This window comes from Rhinatrema bivittatum, chromosome 2 (genome assembly GCF_901001135.1).
Source record: "Rhinatrema bivittatum chromosome 2, aRhiBiv1.1, whole genome shotgun sequence".
Lineage (NCBI taxonomy): Eukaryota > Metazoa > Chordata > Amphibia > Gymnophiona > Rhinatrematidae > Rhinatrema > Rhinatrema bivittatum.
Window position 1 is genome coordinate 575,051,726 of NC_042616.1, and position 20,139 is coordinate 575,071,864.

At 45.7% G+C, this 20,139-nt stretch overlaps 1 protein-coding gene across 1 annotated transcript in view; it reads left to right on the forward strand.

Moving 5' to 3' along the window:
• The window catches only part of PIEZO2 (piezo type mechanosensitive ion channel component 2), a 1,301,103-nt gene that overhangs the window by 748,277 nt on the left and 532,687 nt on the right, over positions 1-20,139 (forward strand). Inside the window, exon 18 of the mRNA XM_029587157.1 lies at positions 9,193-9,419. Within this exon, the coding sequence (XP_029443017.1) occupies positions 9,193-9,419 (227 nt within the window). The remainder of the gene's footprint in view (positions 1-9,192; positions 9,420-20,139) is intronic.

The following is a 20,139-nucleotide window of genomic DNA, read 5'->3' on the forward strand; positions in this document are numbered from 1 at the left end:
ATCAGGTGCTACCCCCTTTAGTAAAAGAACTTAAACCTATAAAGCAACATTATGCTACAAGGAAAATGATCTATAACATCTGATCACAAACTCCCCTATAAAGCAGAAGGAATAGGAGTTGTAAATAAACTATGCAGTTCCCAGCTGAAATAACTAGCTCAAATCTAAATGAAGGTATTCTTGGGAGCCAAATGAGAAACTACTGCAATGTCTGTGACTACATGCTTTTGCCAGCATTATTGCTGAGAACCCTTATATGTTTAAGGAAGAAAAGTCCCAAAAACTCCGCTGATAATTAGGCCACCACAATAATAACTCAAAGTCAACATCCCCTCATTGGTCCCACGAAGATTTAATTTCCACCTCAGAAAAATTGGAGCCTCAAACAATGAGACCACACCAGCATTGTCAGTCCCCAGACATAGGTAATACTGCCACAAAGGATTGTGCGTTGGCTACCGAGTCAAAATTATGATTATTTTTATTACCTCTGAGTCGTAGCCGCTCAGGGTAGAGCAGAGCAAAGTGAATATTTTTCGAATTCAAGGCCACAAGGATTGCCGCAAACTCCTTCCTTCTCGACAAAACTTTAGGAACAATAAAATGCGCTGATCACACAGCCGGAGCTCTTTACATTTCTGATAAAGCTGCATGATCTCCATGTTTTGCGTGAAATTAAGCAGTTGAAATATCACCACTCGTGGCCTTGATCTTCCTGTCACCATGCCATTGAGTCGATGGGCACGTTCGATAATAATAGGCTCACTATTCGAAGGAAGGCTCAATTCCTTAGCCAGGCTTGTTTGCAATCATGATTTTAGTTGCCTCTCCTCCACCAATTCGGGGATTCCTACGGCTCTCAAGTTGTTATGTTGAGAGCGGTTCTCCAAATCGTCAATTTTTTCAGATTGATCCATAATTAATTTTTCAAGTTTTTGTATTTTCACCACTGTGGTTAAGAAGTCATCCTCCACCATTCCGATTCTCCCTTCCAGCACTTTTAAGTATAAACTGAAGTCCACAATCGTGGTTTACACCCCTGTATTTGAGTAGAGATAGCGTCAAATCTGCCACTCAACCCCTTCATGACTGCTTCACTAGGGCTGTGATATTTACATCTTTCACCCAGAGTCGGGGAGGCATTTTATTTCACAGTAACCATTTGGAGTCAGACAGGCGCAGTTTCTCCTTCTTCCCATTTTGCAAATCTGGTGGACATTACCTTGGGAAAATATGTTATAAATCTGTCCATATACTGATCAGCTATTGGTCTGTTGTAAATAAACATGGAAAGAATAACATTTGCTATGATTTGGATCAATGATTCGGGGGTAGCAACCCGGGACCCAAATTCAACCATCCATCCGGTTCTACCGCATCACGTGATCCCCTTCTTCTTTTTTTTTTTTAATTCTTTATTTATTGATTATTAACATATTAAACAAGGAAATTTCCAATTTGAAATGTATCATTCATTCACATTAAGTAGAAAAAGTTACAAGAATATAAATAAAAATTTTACATTTCAATCCCCTATATTCATATTAACCTATAAGCGGTAATGGGGAGATCCAAGGGTTACAAGAACAAATTATTTAAGGAAAAAGGGAAAAAGAAAATAAAGGAGGCTTTATCCTGCATTTTAACAGTACCCTGAGCTGGCTAGGTAACACTGCCCTCAACTCTATGATTATCCAAGAAGAAGTGTAACTGAGATGGCTGAAAGAAGATATACTGAGTATTATTTAAGTTCAACACATTTACAGGGGTATCTAATTGTAATCCATGCTCCTAGCTGTCTAGCCTCCTGGCACATCTCCCCTCTCTTGAATGGTAGAGAAAGGTGCTCAGGCCTGGAATGGCCTTCTCCTCCACAACTGCCCTTGCTGATTGATTGTCTCAGTCAATAACTGATGTGGGGCCTGGTCCTGGAGATGCCATGGGATGGAGTTTTATATGAGAGAGAGAGAGAGAGAGAGAGAGAGAGAGAGAGAGAGAGTGAGAGAGGGAGAGAGAGAGAGACTAGCCGTAATGCCTATGCCCTAGATAGGTATTTATACTTCTATGGGAGGCCCACCTAGTAACTCGAGGTGAGGTTTAGGTATTAGTGTAGGGGGTTAGGGGACACTTCGACATTCAAATTGAGACGTACGAACAGAACAGTGCTCTCTTGTGAAGATTTGAGGACCCTCGGCGTGAGGAAACTCACTCAAAGATGAGATTTTTGCCATGTTCTCTCAACCTAGCTTGATGGACTCTCTACTTGGGTACCATCAAGCTAGGAGATACGTCCAGATCTCCCCCCAGATCCACCATGTCACCCTGCACAAGCCCAGGAGACCATGCTGAGGGGCAGCCAGATTCAGCAAAACCTTATTGAATGCTACTTTGCCTGATGGGCCTCACATACCATTTCCCCTTCCAGAGGAGGTAGTCAAGAAGCGTGTTAGCTGTTCCTCTTCGCACTATCCTCTTTCTTTCTGACACTGTTTCCCTGTGTAGGACACTGTGTAACAGAAAACACATATGCCTACTCAGCATTTGTCTTCACAATACAGCAGCAGACTGTACTGGCAAAACTGTAGTGAAAGTAAAAATGACATCAAAGACATGTCACTGGCACAATGTGTTATGCCTGATAGTGACACTAAAAGAGGCACATGTTGCATGACACTTTGTGGGCTACCTAGCATGGTGTGGCTTCCCAGCCCTCTCCAGTGGACCCCGTCCTACCGCTCATAAGTGTGTGACATAGTGCCACAAATGTGACGGCACCCCAGCTCCTCCTGGAGCATGAAGAGCTACAGCTACAGCTCTAGAAAAGCTATAAATGGGAAATAACTCAAAACCTTAAGAAGGCACATGTGAAAGGTATAGGTAGACAGTTGAAGGTTTCAGTGACAGATTTTCAAGTTACAGCCTCATCTTGAGGTGCAGGAACATGTGTATGTGAAATGCTACCTCTATACTGGGTCTGCTTATTGTCAGATGGCCACACAGAGCTGACACCACAGCCTCGCCATTTAAAGAGCCCCTGCAGACTAGGAAGTGCAATTGTATCCACATTGACATCATATGTAGATCCAGTCCTGGTCTTACTGCCATGCATGCAGATATTGATAGTCTTCATAGGCTTGTCAAACCTATAGGCTAATCACAGGAAATATCTGTATGTTATGGCTTCCAAACCAGTACAGGATTTCCCAGTCCCAAAAATTGAACATAGTTAGCAAGAGTAATGCACACATCACAGTACTGTATTTGCACGCCTTCCATTACAGCCTTGCTGAAAGCGCCTGTGCTACCTGGTGCGCACAGCAACTTCCAAGCTAGCCCTTCCTCTTGGAGGTTGCTTGTCTGGTGGCAGAGGCATAACAGAAGTCCTATTACAGAGTCCCATTTTGTTGTCACTGGTCTGTTTTGCCTCCTCTCCGTGGATTATATCATGCACACGTCACATAGAGGTGGGCACCCCAGCCCACATCTTTTGACACTCACTCTGAGCTCTGTACACACTGGAAGGGTAGACCAAACATTTTTCTGCTATTTGAAGGACAGTACCTTTCCTGTGCACACTTAGAGGTGGTGTGCTCACATCTGTAGTAGAATGTTGGGGACAAGGTTTGGTACCCAATGTAGGTACTTCATTTGTACAGTACCTATCAAGCCATGCCCCACCGCTGTGTACTTGGTGAGTGTTAGAACAGAGTGACAGCTGCTGTGTGACAAGTAGGGAGGAAGGAGGGAGGGAGGGAGTACTGTGTGGTCCACAATGACCACAGGGGAATAGCATAGGGTGTAGAGGGCTGCGGCAGGGGAGCAGGCAAACTTCCAAACACTGACTGCCATCCCTGTAGTGGGCTACCTTTGGGATCTGGATACTACCTGTAAAGTCATCCTTATCTTACACATATTATACAGACCCCCAAGCCATGCCAGTACAGGGGTGGCAAGCAGTCTGTGGAAGTATGCCTGGTCTCTAGCACCATCACCAGCCCTCTGTGCCCTCTGCTATACACTTGTGAAACATTGTGGTCCATACAATACTCCCTCACTCCTCACTTGTCACAAAGCAGCTGACACTGTATCACTGCATTCAGCAAGTACACGTCCTATTAAGTTAGCAGTGAAAGCTATAAATGGTGGCGTTCTCATACACTTTTTTTCCTGCCACAAAAAAGGGGGCAGAATATCTAGTCTTGTGTTATGATGACTAACTTCCAATTAACACCACACATGGTGTACATGTACGCAAGATTCAGTGTTGGCCATGAAGCTACTCTGTATGTCACATACAGGCCCATGTAAGTAGGAGTTAGCTAACAGTATGGTGTGTGAAGAAGGCAACAAGAGGCAATAATGAAGGTCCCCAGTAATGAGCTTCTTAACCTCTGGCTGTCTTCCTTACCAGCATGCACTGAGCTTTCAGTGGTATGGCCTGGGCCAAATGGTCTTGCCTACTAGATAAGTGGCAAGTTGGAATGTGCCAATGCATTCTAGTATGCAAGATCATGTGGAGGGCAAACCTTTAATCTTGTGAATCGTTAACACAAAAACCACACAATGAAAGAACACAAGGAGGAAGTTTCTTTTTCAAAACAGTGATGACTTTATTAGTGACTACATGTAGTGCACTGTTTGAAATAAAGTCAATGTCTTAGGTAATCACATTATGCAAGGACAAGATAGGAAATAGCCCAAAACATTGTAAATTTCATGAACTGCACATTCTGTGTACACCTGTACATAAATATATTCAAATGGCATCATTACATATTCAGGCTTAGCATCTTATCCTTAATGCACAATCATGATTACAACTAAGAACATTGAAAGCAGAAGTGGCACCCCAATAACTACAGTACTGCTGTAATGTTAGAGGTTACAGCAGCACTACCATGTGCTGTTAACCCAAAGGCCCCAGACAGTCCATGTTGAAAGAGTGCACTGAAGGGGACAGCCTAAGGGCCATGGCAGCAAAGTTCAGCATGAAGGCAGCAGGATTAAGACCAAACAGTTCAGCATGAAGGCAGCAGGACCAGGATTGGAGAGTGCAGCATGAAGGCAGCAGGAGCAGAAGAAGACCCAGCAGCATGGAGGCAGGAAGCCCAGGAGGAGACCCAGCAACATGGAGGCAGCACTTGCAGGAGATGAGGTGAGTGTTGTGGGATCTGCTAGCAGGTTGGCAATCTGTGATGATTTACTGTGCAGATGGGAGCAGCTAGCAGATGAGAATAGCAGTCTGACAGAATCCCCTCCCCAAAGGGGAGGAGTAGCAATCTGTTGTATTCTCCGTGAGGAGTTGCAATCTGTTGAACTGCCTCCTATGGGTCTACTAAGGAATGGCAATATGTTATGATGTAGACTGCAGAATTGGCAATCTGTACCAGCGAGTTGGCAATCTGTATGCGAGATGGTGCTCAGCTGGACAGAAAGTAGATAGGTGAATCCTTGGGCCGATGGCAGATGACAGCGCCCCCAGGAGGGAGTCCTGAGAGGGACCACCGGCTAGGCTGGAGTATGGAGACAGACACAGATAGTTCTTTTATTAGATAGGTAGTATAACCACCAGAGGTGGGCAGTAGTGAGCTGGTATGCCCAGCAGGGCTGAAGTCCCTAGATAATGGAACTGCGATTCCCAGGTTGCTGAGCTGCAAAGAGACTGTAGATAGTGAATAGACAGGGTATGCAGATATACATAACCAGTACTAGATGGTAACTCACATAAGGTCTTGAGATGGCTCAGTAGCTGGAAAAGGTTAGGCCCTCAAGGAGCGAGTACCTGGTTCCAGGAAAAGCTCTGAGAGAGCGGTGGTCACTCACAATAATCTGTATCTGGAATAGCTTCTAGTCAATAGAGAATCTTCAGAGTGTTCAGGAACATAGGCCCTCGAGGAGCGAGTGCTGGTTCCTATATCTTCTGAAATAGTAACTTACAAATGTCTGTACATGCAATAGCTTCTGGAGAAGGAGGATCTTCAGAGTATTCAGGAACATAGGCCCTCGAGGAATGAGTACCGGTCCCTGTCTGTAATCTGAAATGATAACTCACAATGTCTGTCTCTTGCAATTGCTTCCAGGCAATAGAGAGTCTTCAGAGGGTTTAGGAACATAGGCCCTGGAGGAGCGTGTACCGGTTCCTATCTGTAGTCTGAAATAATAACTCACAAATGTCTGTACCTGAGATAGCTTCTGGGCAAGGAGAATCTTTAGAGTGTTCAGGAACATAAACCCTCGAGGAGCAAATATTGATTCCTATCTTTAGTCTGAAATAATTTATTTATTATTATTTAGAGTTTTTCTATACCGGCATTCGTGATTAAAAAATCATATCATGCCAGTTTACATATAACAGGGGGTGTGAACACAGAAAAGGAACATTAACAAGTGCAAAGAGTTCGTAAAGTTACATTACAACAAGGTTCATATAACTGGGTAGAGAATTAGAGTAAGATAACTCAGCAGTTAGGATTAACTATTTACATTATATTGTGCAGTCTCTTATAAGATGTTGCTGTCATTCAATTGGGATTAGGGAAGGCTTGCTTAAATAGCCATGTCTTAAGCCTTTTTCTGAAAGTAGGTAGGCATGGTTCTTGTCTCAGATGAAGGTCTGGCTGTGGAGAAGGCTCGGTCTCTGAAAGTTAAATTGTGAGTGGTTTTGGTTTGGGGAACGAGGAGTGATCCTTTGTAGGCTTCTCTGATGGGTCTAGTGGATGTGTATCGTCTAAGTGGGATTTGTAGATCAAGCATAGCATGGTGATGGTTAGCTTTATAGATGATAGTGATAGATTTGTGGATAATTCTAAAGTGTATTGGCAGCCAGTGTAAGTTCTTAAGAGTGGGAGAGATGTGATCTCTTCTCCTGGTGTTAGTCAGAATTCTCGCAGCAGAGTTCTGGAGCATCTGAAGGGGTTTAATGGATGCGGAAGGGAGACCAAGTAAAATAGAATTACAATAGTCTATCTTAGAAAAGATAACTGCTTGGAGGACCGTTCTGAAGTCTCGCACGTGAAGGAGGGGTTTGATTCTTTTCAGAACCTGTAGTTTATAGAAGCCGTCTTTTGTAGTTTGTTTGATGAAGGATTTTAAGTTAAGACGGTTGTCGATAATTATTCCTAAGTCCCTTGTTTGAGTAGTAAGTGGGTTGGTTGGAGGACATGGAGAGGAGTTACTATTTTCTGGTGAGATAATAAGAAGTTCCGTCTTAGCCGTATTTAATATCAAATTTAGACTAGTGAGAAGGAGATTGATTTCTTGAAGGCAGATTTCCCAAAATTCAAGAGTTTTAGTGATGGTTTCTTTGATGGGGATCAAGATCTGCACATCGTCGGCGTATAGGAAGTGCGTTAGTTTCAAGTGCGTTAGTTTCAAGTTTCAATAATAACTCACAATGTCCATCTCTTGCGATCGCTTCCAGGCAGTGGAGAGTCTTTTGAGAGTTTAGGAACATTGGCCCTTGAGGAGCGAGTACCGGTTCCTTTCTGTAATCTGAAATAGAGAAAGAGAATGGGACCCCTGAGGAGCGGGTAACCCTGGTAGGTCCGGAGAAGCAATGTTGCAAGTGAAATCTCGGACAGCCGAAGCTAGTCCAATCGGAGTCCTTGCTAACTCGATCTGTTAGCAAAAGTAAAGACCTTTTATGTTGGAAGCGGATGACGTCAATACAGGGGGACGCCCCTGAGGTTCGTGCCCTTACTGGTACTTATTTCCGAGTGCGTGCGCCCTATGTCATCAGGAACATGGCAGATCCACAGCGTCGAGCCGGCCTGGGGACGCCGGGGAGAAGTGGCATGGAGACGCAGTGGCATCAAGCTGTCCATCAGGCACGGAGGAAGTTGCCACACAGGTAGAGAGGGTGGAGCAAAGTTGAAAGCAGCACGAACGCAACAGTGAGACACCAACAGCATGGAGGCAGCACTTTCGGGAGATGAGCTGAGACACCAACAGCATGGAGGCAGCACTTACAGGAGATGAAATGAGACACCAGCAGCATGGAGGCAGCACTTGCGTGAGATGACATTTATTTACTTATTTTATTTTGAACTTTTTTATACCGACATTCGTGTAAAAATACATATCACATCGGTTTACAGTGAAACAATTATAGGAACAAGGCATTACATAGAACAAGGGGTTGCATAGAACTGGGATTCCAGGAAGTTAAAAAAGTTAACAACTGCTAATATATAATTAAGATGAGACACCAGCAGCATGGAGCAGGAGATGGGACATAATGACAAGAGCCAGCAACTGGACCGTGATTAGATGCGACTTAAAGGAGCCTATAATAGAGGCAGAACCTTGAGGAGGCCTTCGTAGTTAGTATGCTGCATGAAAATGTTTGATAGAACATAGAAACATAGAAATGAAACATAGAAATGACGGCAGAAGAAGACCAATCGGCCCATCCAGTCTGCCCAGCAAGCTTCACACTTCTTTTTTTCTCATACTTATCTGTTTCTCTTGGCTCCTAGTAACCTTTGATTCTATTTCCCTTTCACCCCCACCATTAATGCAGAGAGCAGTGATGGAGCTGCATCCAAGTGAAATATCAAGCTTGATTAGTTAGGGGTAGTAACTGCCGCAATAAGCAAGCTACACCCATACTTATTTGTTTACCCAGACTATGTTATTCAGCCCTTATTGGTTGTTTTTCTTCTCCCCTGCCGTTGAAGCAGAGAGCTATGCTGGATAAGCGTGAACTATTAGTTTTACTTCTCCCCTGCTGTAGAAGCAGAGAGTTATGCTGGATATGCGTGAAGTATTAGTTTTTCTTCTCCCCTGCTGTCGAAGCTATCCATTCTGTGTGCTGGCACAGCAACTCTGTAGTGAAGACACGCAGAGCAGGTTTCTTCCATCTAGGCGGCACAGCAACTCTGTGAAGAGGCCGCCAGCCTTGACCTAAAAATTGTGTTCTTCCCTCTTATAAGCCAAGTTCTCCAGATGTTCATGACTCCTTGCCACGTCGTGGCTTGCCACTTGGAGAGGGCATGTTTTTAGAGGCCTATCCCTCTGAGGTCTTATCTCATGGGAACTGCTGCATGGTGTCGAATCCATTAATGCAGCAGAAGACTCTGAAGGTTGCTCTGGCATCCTTTGTAGTATTTGTGTTAGAACATTTGTCATGTTGCTAATGACAGCAAAAAGGGTGGTTATGTTCTGTGTGTTAGCATCCATATCCTGTTGCAGGATGTGGTTCAGGCGGTTGACCGACCTTCTAAGGCCCCGTAAGTCTGCATGTAAGTGCCTGAACTCAGCTACAGGCATGGTTGTTGTTGGTGCTTTTGGAGGTCCTGGTTCCAGTGTCAGTGCTGGTGCCGGAGCAGGCAGAGGTCTTGGTTCCGATGGTGGTGCTTGTGGCGGTGTCTTTGCTAGTGGAGGTGTCTTTGCCAGTGCTAGTGGTGGTGTCTTTGCTGGTATGTGTGCCTGCAAGATGGGCATGATCAGGCTTGTGCCCTCCACCTGTCCAGCGGATGGTGGTTCCGCCTGCCGCTGTGGTGTGCTACCTCGTGATAGATGTAGTTGAGAAGAGTCCCACTCCAGATTCCCTTCCTCCATGAAGGACAGGTTCAAGGAGACATTAAGTGGGCTTGATGAGGCCAGCGTTTTCAGCAAGATCAATGACTGTGCAACCTGTGGCTTCTGCTGCTTCTCCTCCTCCTCACTGAACTGCATCGCCGCATCCATAAGGAAGGGGCTCTGTAATGCTGGTAGTGGGTGGCTGTGTCTGGGGGCATCCTGGCTGGTCCCTGGGGATTCCCAGCTTGGCCCTGGAGCTTCATGGCTGGGACTGGCAGCTTTGTGTGCAAGAGCTGTGGAAACAAAACAGAAAACATAAGTACAAGAACTGGCTCAACTTTGGGAGGAGGAGCCTGATCAAGATGGTGGCTTAACGCTGAAGCTGGGCATTCTATCCCTCTTTTTCCTCTGTAATGCCACATTCAAATTGAAAGAGAAGCATCAAGGATAGGGCTATGACTGCAGCCCTTTCCGGTTTAACTCAGTGAGGTCCGATGGATGCCCATGTACAACATGAGCTGAGAACCCCGTAGGAATCGCTGGGAGAGGAGCGAGAGAAGGAGTTACTCGCCCTCTCCTCTGATTCATCAAACATCTCTTCGACCGGCATTCGGACTCCCCCGCCGAATCCCACAGTGGTGAGAGCTATAACCCCAAGAAGGGAAGTATTGCGGGTAGAGGAGCCCAGGCCACCTTCCCTCTCTATTGAGACGGAGGGTTTGCCGGTGGCTTCTGGAATGCAAGCTCCCGATTTATCTAGCATTCAGCAGGGAGCTGAATTTGGAGACGGCGTGGCTATTGTCGAGGCAAGTGATATTTCCTCACCTGTACATGGAGTTGAGACTCTTGGAACTGGAAGTTTACCTTTGTTCTGAATTTTAAAAAAGAATCTTCATCAACACTACAGCAAGATTCACCATTGGATATGGGTAATATATCTGCGATTTTGGAAAATTCCTTTACAGAAGAAATTATGTCAGCCATTCTTGTTGCTACATTCGTTTTTGAACCTGATAGAGACTGGGTGCTACAGCAACAATTTTTGATTCTGAAACCAAGAGTTATACAAGTGGGAGCCATGTTTTTCCTAAAGTTTCCATGTAAATGCTGTATTAAGTATAAATGGGTTTCGTATGTCTTTTTCCAACCAGCACAATTGTCGTTGTTTCCGGCTCATAAATTTCTTAATAATTCTCTTGTCCCGTCAACTCAAGGATCCGTCATTTCAGCGCTAGAGTCCTTAAAAATGCCTCACGAATATTACTCCATCCTTCAAATTTGAAGTTTATTGTTTGATTTAATTTTTTCCTGAAATTGTGTAAGGGTTCCTCCCAGATTGAGGACTTGATTTGAAAAAGGCATATTGAGTATAACTATTGGAATTTTTCTTTTTCTTCCTTTTATTTCCTTTGCCTTTTCAGATTTGCTTTGCAAGAATTTGTCTTGTCGTATCTGTGAAAATTTAATAAACTATAAAGAAAAAAGAAAAAGAAAACATAAATACATATGCCAGCAGGTACCCTTTTTTAATTTGGCATGAGAGTTGCCCTTTACTTGTTGGCATAGTGAGTATCTTATGCCAAATTATGTATACACCCATGATGTGAACTTACCGGTTTCTACGTGATCTGCCTCTTGAAACATCTACCAGTGCTGAAGTTACCAGCCTATCGAGGTCGTGCTGTTTCTTGCTGCAAATACTCTGTTGCTTTGCTCCCCCCCCCCCCCCCCCCATCACCTGGGTGGCAGCTAGAAATGGCCCTTGTTATTAAAAAAAACTTTTTTTTTTCAAACTACATATGTTTAAATGTCTATGTTCACTTCTGTATCCTGATGAATTTCGAACAATACTACAATCCTTAATTTTTAGTAGTCTTGATTATTGTAAGGCTCTCTGTTTTTGGACTTCATGATAATGCCATACGTCCCCTGCAATTAATTCAGAATTCGGCAGCTTGTATTCTAACAGACAGATCTCACAGAGATCACATTTCTCTGATTTTATATTCACTACATTGGTTACCAATCCATTACAGAATAAGATACAAGATCCTCTCCATCATTCACAATCTGATACAATAATTTGCTGTGGGTTAATTGTTTCAAGACAAAAAAACAAACAAAAAAAAATCCTCTTGAGATACTCCTGTCTCTATAATCACTCTACACTTTAATCTCTATCTTTAACTACATATAGCTGTTATAAAAAAAATCACTGTTTGTCTAGATATAAACATTGGGGCCAAAAACTGATGTGGACTTAATTTTAAAGCAAAACTGAAAGCATTCCTGAAACAGCCTTGCTCTAACCAGCTTGGGCAGCAGACTCACAGAACCAGCAGGGGGCTATTAGATCATTTGAAGGCTGTTAGAAAAGTAAAGAAAAGCAAAAGAAAAATGAAACCTATCTGGTTCTCAAAGGAGGTGGCTGACAAAATAAAGGCTAAAAGAACAGCGTTCAAGAAATATAAAAGATCCTAAAGGGAGGAGCACAAAGAAGAATATCTGGTAGAACTGAGGGAGACAAAGAAATTAATCAAGACATCAAAAAGTCAAGTGGAAGAAAGGATTGCCAAGGAGGTAAAGAGAGGTGACAAAACATTTTTCAGATACATCAGTGAAAAGAGAAGTTCAAAGTGGTATAGTGAAAGTGAAAGGTGGAAAGGATCAATATGTGGAGAGAGACAAAGAAATGGCAGAAATATTAAACGAATACTTCAGTTCTGTGTTTATAAAAGAGGACCCTGGAGAAGGACCGTCGCTAGTTAACAAGAAACTGGAGGGGAGTGGAATAGAAGTAAACTCCATTTACAGTAGAGAATGTATGGGAAAAGCTGGGGAAACTGAAAGTGGACAAAGCCATGGGGCCTGATGAAGTTCATCCCAGGATACTGAGGGAGCTCAGAGATGTGCTGGCGGGTCCGCTGTGTGACCTGTTCAATAGATCCCTAGAAACGGGAGTGGTGCCGAGTGATTGGAGAAGAGCGGTAGTGGTCCCACTTTACAAGAAGTGGGAACAGAAGAGAGGCTGGTAACTACAGACCGGTTAGCCTCACTTCGATGGTGGGAAAAGTAATGGAGTCACTGAGAAAAGAGAGAATAGTGAACTATCTACAGTTGGGAGAATTGCTGGACCAGAGGCAGCATGGATTCACCAGGGGAAAGATCCTGTCAGAAAAATCTGATTGACTTTTTTGACTGGGTAACCAAGGAATTGAATCAAGGAAGAGCGCTCGATGAAATCTACTTGAATTTCAGCAAAGCTTTTGATACAGTCCCGCACAGAAGACTGAATAAAATGAGAAGCTTAGGAGTGAGTGCCGAGGTGGTGGCCTGGATTGCAAACTGGTTGACGGATAGAAGACAATGTGTGATGGTAAATGGAACTTACTCTGAAGAGAGAGCAGTTTTAAGTGGTGTACCGCAAGGATCGGTGTTGGTATCAGTCCTGTTCAATATCTTTGTGAGCGACATTGCGGACGGGATAGAAGGTAAGGTTTGTCTTTTTGCGGATGACACTAAGACCTGCAACAGAGTGGACACGCTGGAAGGAGTGGAGAGAATGAGACGGGATTTAAGGAAGCTGGAAGAGTGGTCGGAGATATGGCAGCTGAGATTCAATACCTAGAAGTGCAGAGTCATGAATATGGGGAGTGGAAATCCGAATGAACTGTATTCGATGGGGGGAGAAAGGCTGATGTGCACGGAGCAGGAGAAGACCTTGGGGTGATAGTGTCTAATGATCTGAAGTCAGCGAAACAATGTGACAAGGCGATAGCTAAAGCCAGAAGAATGCTGGGGCTGCATAGAGAGAGGAATATCGAGTAAGAAAAGGGAAGTGATTACCCCTTGTACAGGTCCTTGGTGAGGCCTCACCTGGAGTACCGTGTTCAGTTCTGGAGACCATATCTCCAAAGAGACAGAGACAAGATGGAGGCGGTCCAGAGAAGGGTGACCAAAAAGGTGGAGGGTGTTCATCGAATGACTTATGAGGAGAGATTGAAGAATCTAAATATGTATACCCTGGAGGAAAGGAGGAGCAGAGGTGATATGATACAGGGTTTCAGATACTTGGAAGGTTTTAATGATCCAAAGACAATCAACAGAACCAGGGTTCATGATTTGAAGCTCCAGGGATGAAGACTCAGAACCAATGTCAGGAAGCATTGTTTTCGTATGTTTTCATTCTCGTACAACAACGCGATATCTCTGATGAGCGGCGGTATATAAAAACCAATAAATAAATAAAATAAATAAATTTCTTCACAGAGAGGGTGGTGGATGCCTGGAATGCCCTTCCAGAGGAGGAGGTGAAGACCAGAACTGTGAAGGACTTCAAAGGGGCGTGGGATAAACACTGTGGATCCATAAAGTCTAGAGGATGTGAATGAAGAGTGGGTGGCTCGCGGGAATGACGGCTACTACCTGGAGATAATACCCTTATTTAATAAACATACACACGGTTACTGCGACTCCAACATTGCTCTAAGACTCCAACATTGCTCTAAGCTTCAACGGCAAGAGGAAATATGGAAAAAAGCTTTTGCATTCACAAAAAAGTGGGGAGTAGCTTGCTTGTTACTGCGGTTACTACCCCAAACCAAATAAGCCTGATACTTCACTTTCAATGCATATCCAGCATAGCTCTCTGCTTCAACGGCAGGGGAGAAAGACTGATACTTCACGCATATCCAGCATAGCTCTCTGCTTCAACGGCAGGGGAGAAAGTCTGATACTTCACTTTCAATGCATATCCAGCATAACTCTCTGCTTCAATGGCAGGGGTTGAAGAAAAGTGGATCTATATACAGACAACAACACCAGCAGGGACTGAATTACATAGTCTAGGTAAACAAATAAGCATGGGGTAGCTTGCTTATTGCGGCGGTTACTACCCCTAACTAATTAAGCTAGATATTTCACGTAGATGCAGTTCCAACACTGCTCTCTACATTAATGGTGGGGGGTGGAAGGGAAATAGAACCAAAAGGTTACTAAGAGCCAGAGAAAAAATAAGTATGAGAAAAAAAAAGTGCGAAACTTGCTGGGCAGGACTGGATGGGCCGTTTCGTCTTCTGCCGTCATTCTATGTTTCTATGTAAGTTCAACATCGGGGCGGATTATTAAGAGCCCTGCTCGCCTAAATCCGCCCCAATCCGGGCGGATTTAGGCGAGCAGGGCCCTGCGCGCCGGTGAGCCTATTTACATAGGCCTACCGGCGCTCGCAGAGCCCCGGGACTCGCGTAAGTCCCGGGGTTTTCGGAGGGGGGCGTGTCGGGGGCGGGACCGAGCGCAGCGGCGTTTTCGGGGCGTGTCGGGAGCGTTCCGGGGGCGGGCCCGGGGGCGTGGCTACGGCCCAGGGCAGTCCGGGGGCGTGGCCGCGCCCTCCGGGCCCGCCCCCAGGTTGCGTCCCGGCACGCTAGCGGCCTGCTGGCGCGCGGGGATTTACTTCTCCCTCCGGGAGGCATAAATCCCCGACAAAGGTAAGTGAGGGTTTAGACAGGCGCGGGCGGGTGGGTTAGGTAGGGGAAGGGAGGGGAAGGTGAGGGGAGGGCAAAGGAAAGTTCCCTTCGAGGCCGCTCCGATTTCGGAGCGGCCTTGGAGGGAATGGAGGTAGGCTGCGCGGCTTGGCGCGCGCCGGCTATACGGAATCGATAGCCTTGCGCGCGCCGATCCAGGATTTTAGCGGATACGCGCGGCTACGCGCGTATCTACTAAAATCCAGCGTACTTTTGTTGGCGCCTGGAGCGCCAACAAAAGTACGCCTATTCGCGGTATTTGAAAATCTACCCCATCATGTCCAGATGCTCAGCCATTCCCTCTAAAACATCCATTCCAGCCTGCTGATGAGTTGCTCCTTCAGTCTGGCACTGGTATTTGGCTCGAGCCACCACCTTGGCTTTGAGCTGGGCCTTAATGTCACGGTATCTGTGCACAACCTGCTCCCCGTTTCTTGCCACTCCATGTCGCCTGCTGATGGACTGCGCAAGGTTGCACCATATTTGGCACTTGGCTGCCTTGGAGGTCTTGGCCGTCCGGTTGCCAAACTGTAGTGGATAATTCTGCAGGACCCCTGCGATGACCAGTTCATTCTCCTGCTTGCTGAACTTTATGGCCCCGAGATGAAGGCATGGTGCTGGCTGGCTGCCTGAAGGGGGTGACACTACCTCTTCCAGAGAGGTGTCCTCCCTTTCCTTACTCTCCATTCCGCTCACCTCTCCTGTCCCTTCCCTACTAACTCTCTTCCCCTCTGCCCTCTCTGTCTATCCCTAGCCTGCCCTAGTCCTCCCTCCGAACTTGTCTCCTTAGCCCCTTCCCCCTTTTGCACCTTCCTATCCCTTCCCTCCTGCCTCACTCTATTCCTGGCCCTGTCCCTACTCCTACTCCTACTTTCTTTCCCCTGGCACACTTGCCATCATCCTCCCACTCCTTCTGCCACCTCCTCCCCCTCCTAACCTGCCACCTCTTCTCTCTGCTCTCCCCATGCCTGTCATGTTCCATCCTTTCCGCAACCTACACACACACACCTCTCACCACAAGGACAGCTCCTCACCACCACTCCTCCACACAAAAGTCTGACAAACAAACTCGACTAACAAACACTTTCACTCCAACAAAGAAGACAAAAGACAAAGGTTAGGTAAACAGAAGACAACAGAGAATAAGACAACTCACTCAGTAATTGATAAACTCCTCTAAACAACTCCACGAACCACAAACCTCCTCTCCTCTATCAACCATTGCCTAACATACCCTCAAAGAAGCATTTCAGGAAGCCAGTATATATACAAGACAAAAATAACGCGGAACGCACTAATTAACACTTGCCGCGATGATGCATTGCGGCGTGCGATATTTAACTATGCGATGCAGCTGGCTGCTCATTATACTAAACATGCCCCTTTTTTATTGCACAAGTTTTTTGTATGATATTTACAGCAAAATGATGAATCTTAGATTGTAAGCCCGCTGGGGAAAGGGAAATACCTCCAGTACCTGAATGTAATCTGCTTTGAATTGCTGAAAAGCAGAATATAAAAATCAAATAAATAATAAACAAAGGTATGCCCCCAAGATGTCCTTGAGGTGTCTTGTATAGGAAAACCCCTTATTAAGAGGACGGTGATGTGGAGAGTGGTGAAAAGGTCCAAGAACCACAAGCGGTATGAGTAATGCTATGGGAAGTGTGGTTATGTATTTGTTGCCCATTGAATTTTTTTGGTTATGTTTGAACAACTCAGACCTCCCTTAGGGCTAAGAGAGAGAAAAGACAGTGGAGATGATAATTGATTGATCCTTCTGGTTGGAAGTCGTTGTAATATTCACTGTTATAGAAGCTCATGATTTTCTGGCATGTTCAATATTGAGGTCATAACATATTCTCTTCCATTTATATAGTTTTAGTTGGCTGGATATTCCAGAAAATAAAATTCCTGTCTGGTTTGAAATGTTATAACAAGGTGAAAGCCTCCATTAGGATGATCAGACTCATGTAGGACAGTGAAAGGAGTCCTCCCTGTCCTTACAGTAGCTGAGAACAGAAGTATGATGTTAGACCAGTGGTTCTAAACCCTTTTTCTGTCAGGACACACCTGACAGTTAATGCTCATATGTGTGACACACTGAACACATGACCAACATGGGTCTACATGAAAACAGATATAATGACCCTTTGTGTTTATTAACAGTAATGCCCTAGTTAACTCCTTGAGCTAGAATAGACAGGTTAGTAATTTAAGGAAGGTATCATTCAGTACAGCCCCTCCCTTTGAGAGTGCTGGGATGGCTCTCCCCTTGTGATATAAAAGCAGTTCTCTCCCTGAGAGGGTGGAGCAGTGCAACTTGATTTTTACAGATAGAAAAAGTGGTAGGACTTCTGCCTCAATTGATTTTTGGGCCTATCTCTAGACTCAAGCACCACCGACACAATGAAGGTGGTCCACTAAGATCACACCGGAGTTAATTAATTCCAGCGCATTCACCCCAGCAGGCAGTGCCATTGTGATGTATGGCAAGAAAGAAAGAGGAGATGTGAAAGGTTTTCAGGCCTGGGCCTCCGAGGCCTGACCTGACCTTAGGCCGAGGCCCAGCCATTGGGTCCAGGTGTCATGAACTGGTCTTCTAGCCGAGGCCCTGGCATCGGGCCTGGGTCTGACCTGAGGCTCCAGCTTTGGGACCTGACCTCTGGGTTGGGTCATTGTATCGGGCCTGGGTCTGGACCAAGGCCCCAGCATTAAGACCTGGCCTACGACTAAACCCGATGGATCAGGTAAGGTTTTTTTAATTTTCGGGGGTCTTGGCTGAGGCCCCATCTTCGGGCTTCTGCCAAGACGCCAGCATCATGCACAGGTCTAGGCCATGGTCCTTGATCTGGGCCTCAGCCTATTCCCAAGCACAATGCCGGCACCTAGGCCCGAAGTCAGGGCCTTGCCTAGGGCATATGCCACAGCCCCTGCTTTGGCCCTTTCTAATGCCATAGGCAAGGCCCTGGCTTCAGGCCCTAGACTAGGTTCAATGTATTTGTTTAAAAACAAAATGAATGAATAAGATTTGTTTCATTTGGGGAGCTGAGGATTCGTTTTGGGCCCCTGAATGAAACAAATGAGCTTTATTCATCGCATTTTGCACTTTTGTTTTACATAAATGCACATCTCTACTGCAATGTCAGGTAAGAATTGTTGAAAGATATAACAAATGAAGAGTGAAGCCTATACCACTGGGAAAAAAACGAGCGAGAGATTGAATATCAGCGTATACTTGGTGTTCTATCACATTGATTGATTATCACAATTACAGACTTTTGCCATTGGTGATTCTTAACTACCAGTCTGTATAATTTTTGATCAAGAAAAGTATAAGAAATATGAAGTCTGACAAGATTTGTTATCATCTTGACAACTGTTTATTTTTTGCCTATTTAATCAACAACTACTAATATTTGGAGGATTACCTGGACTTCTTGTTTATTTAAATAACACATATAAGAACTATAGATTTTTTAAGTGAAACTGCAGAGTCTTCAAAATGCTGATTAGTACTTCACTTTAGATATTTGTATGAAGATTTGATCTTTGTCTCTTTTAGTGCTATGTTTGGATACTCAGTGATTGTTGCGCAGGAGGTGGACTTTTGGGCCTGAGGTAGGGTTGACGCTACCTGAAGGGGAGGCCTTACAGGTCCCCACCATCAGCAGGCAGAGTGGGCTGACTGATGGAGGCCAGCTGGAGCCTCGCCATTACCAGCCCTTGTTCCCCGCGGATTGAGCCTTTGGGTACCAGGGCCGGCTGGTGTTAGGTGGGCCTCCATCCGTGATTGTTGATGAGAAGATGGAGAGGTCAGCCCAGGGATAGCAACAGCAGAATTGAAGAGTCTGTACTGGACGAGGCGGAGTCCCGGAGACTTGGGTGCCAATAGGAACAAGAGTCAGACAGGGGGCGCCTGAGCAAGAGCAAGCCGAAGCCTGAAAGGCCAAGTCCAGGACTAAGACTAGAGGTGTCATAGAACAGGCTAAAGTCAGGGCAGGCGGCAATCCAGGAGCAGTGGCAAGGCAAGGCTGAAATCAAGTCCTGGAGAGAAGCAATGGCGTGGTCAGAAAGCAGAGAGGTCTGGACTAGGAAATGATTAGTAGCATGGTTGGACAAAGCAGAGGTCTGGACTAGGAGATGATCAGTAGCATGGTCAGATGAAGCAGAGGTCTAGACTAGGAGATGATCAGTAGCGCAGTCAGGCAAAGCAGTGGTCGGGTCCAGGAGAAGATCAATAGCGTAGTCAGGCAAAGCAGTGGTCGGGTCTAGGAGAAGATCAATAGCGTAGTCAGGCAAAGCAGTGGTCAGGTCCAGGAGATCAGTCCGTAGGGATAAGCTGAGTAGCACGAAGCACAGGGACGGAGAAGACGAAACCAGGAACAGGAACTCAAAGGGAATAGGAACCAGGAACACGAGGGAATCACCAGGAAGCAACGAAGTACACATCCAGTGTGGAGACCTGTTGCAAAGGCGACTAACAGGAGCTGAGCTCGGCCTTATATACCAGTGCTTCAAAGACATCATTCCGGGCTGCGGCTAGGTTCCCGCCGCGGACCCTTCATAAGGAACTGAGATGTAGGCGTGCCTAGGGAGGGGCATGGTGCTGAACGGCGGCGTCTCTCTGTGCACCACACGGAGAGGCCCACCGTGGAGCACAGGAGTCCGTTGTGGAAACTGGAGCACCAGGGACGGCCTGAGGATGGAGACGGTGGCCCACAGCCGCGAGGGAAGTGGAGCTAGACGTTGGAGTAGGCAGCACAGGGTAAGAGGACCTGGCCGCGGGCCTGCCGCGGCTGACACACGCAACAGTGATATACCATATATGTATAATTAAGAATCTTTCTTGAAGTCCAGCTCTATTGCAAGTGTGTCATTGTTTCATTACAAGCACTTTGTATATTTTGACAATGTATTATGTCGATATCTATACATGTTATAAAGGCATTATTGCGACCGTCGGTCTTCGACGGCGTTGCCCCGCCTACCTGACTCTGCTGGCGATTCCTCCCGCTTACCTCGGGCTATGGCTACTGCGGCGTCTGTTTGTCAACCTCTCCGGTGTCCCCGGACCGGCTTTGGTGCTGCCTCCCGC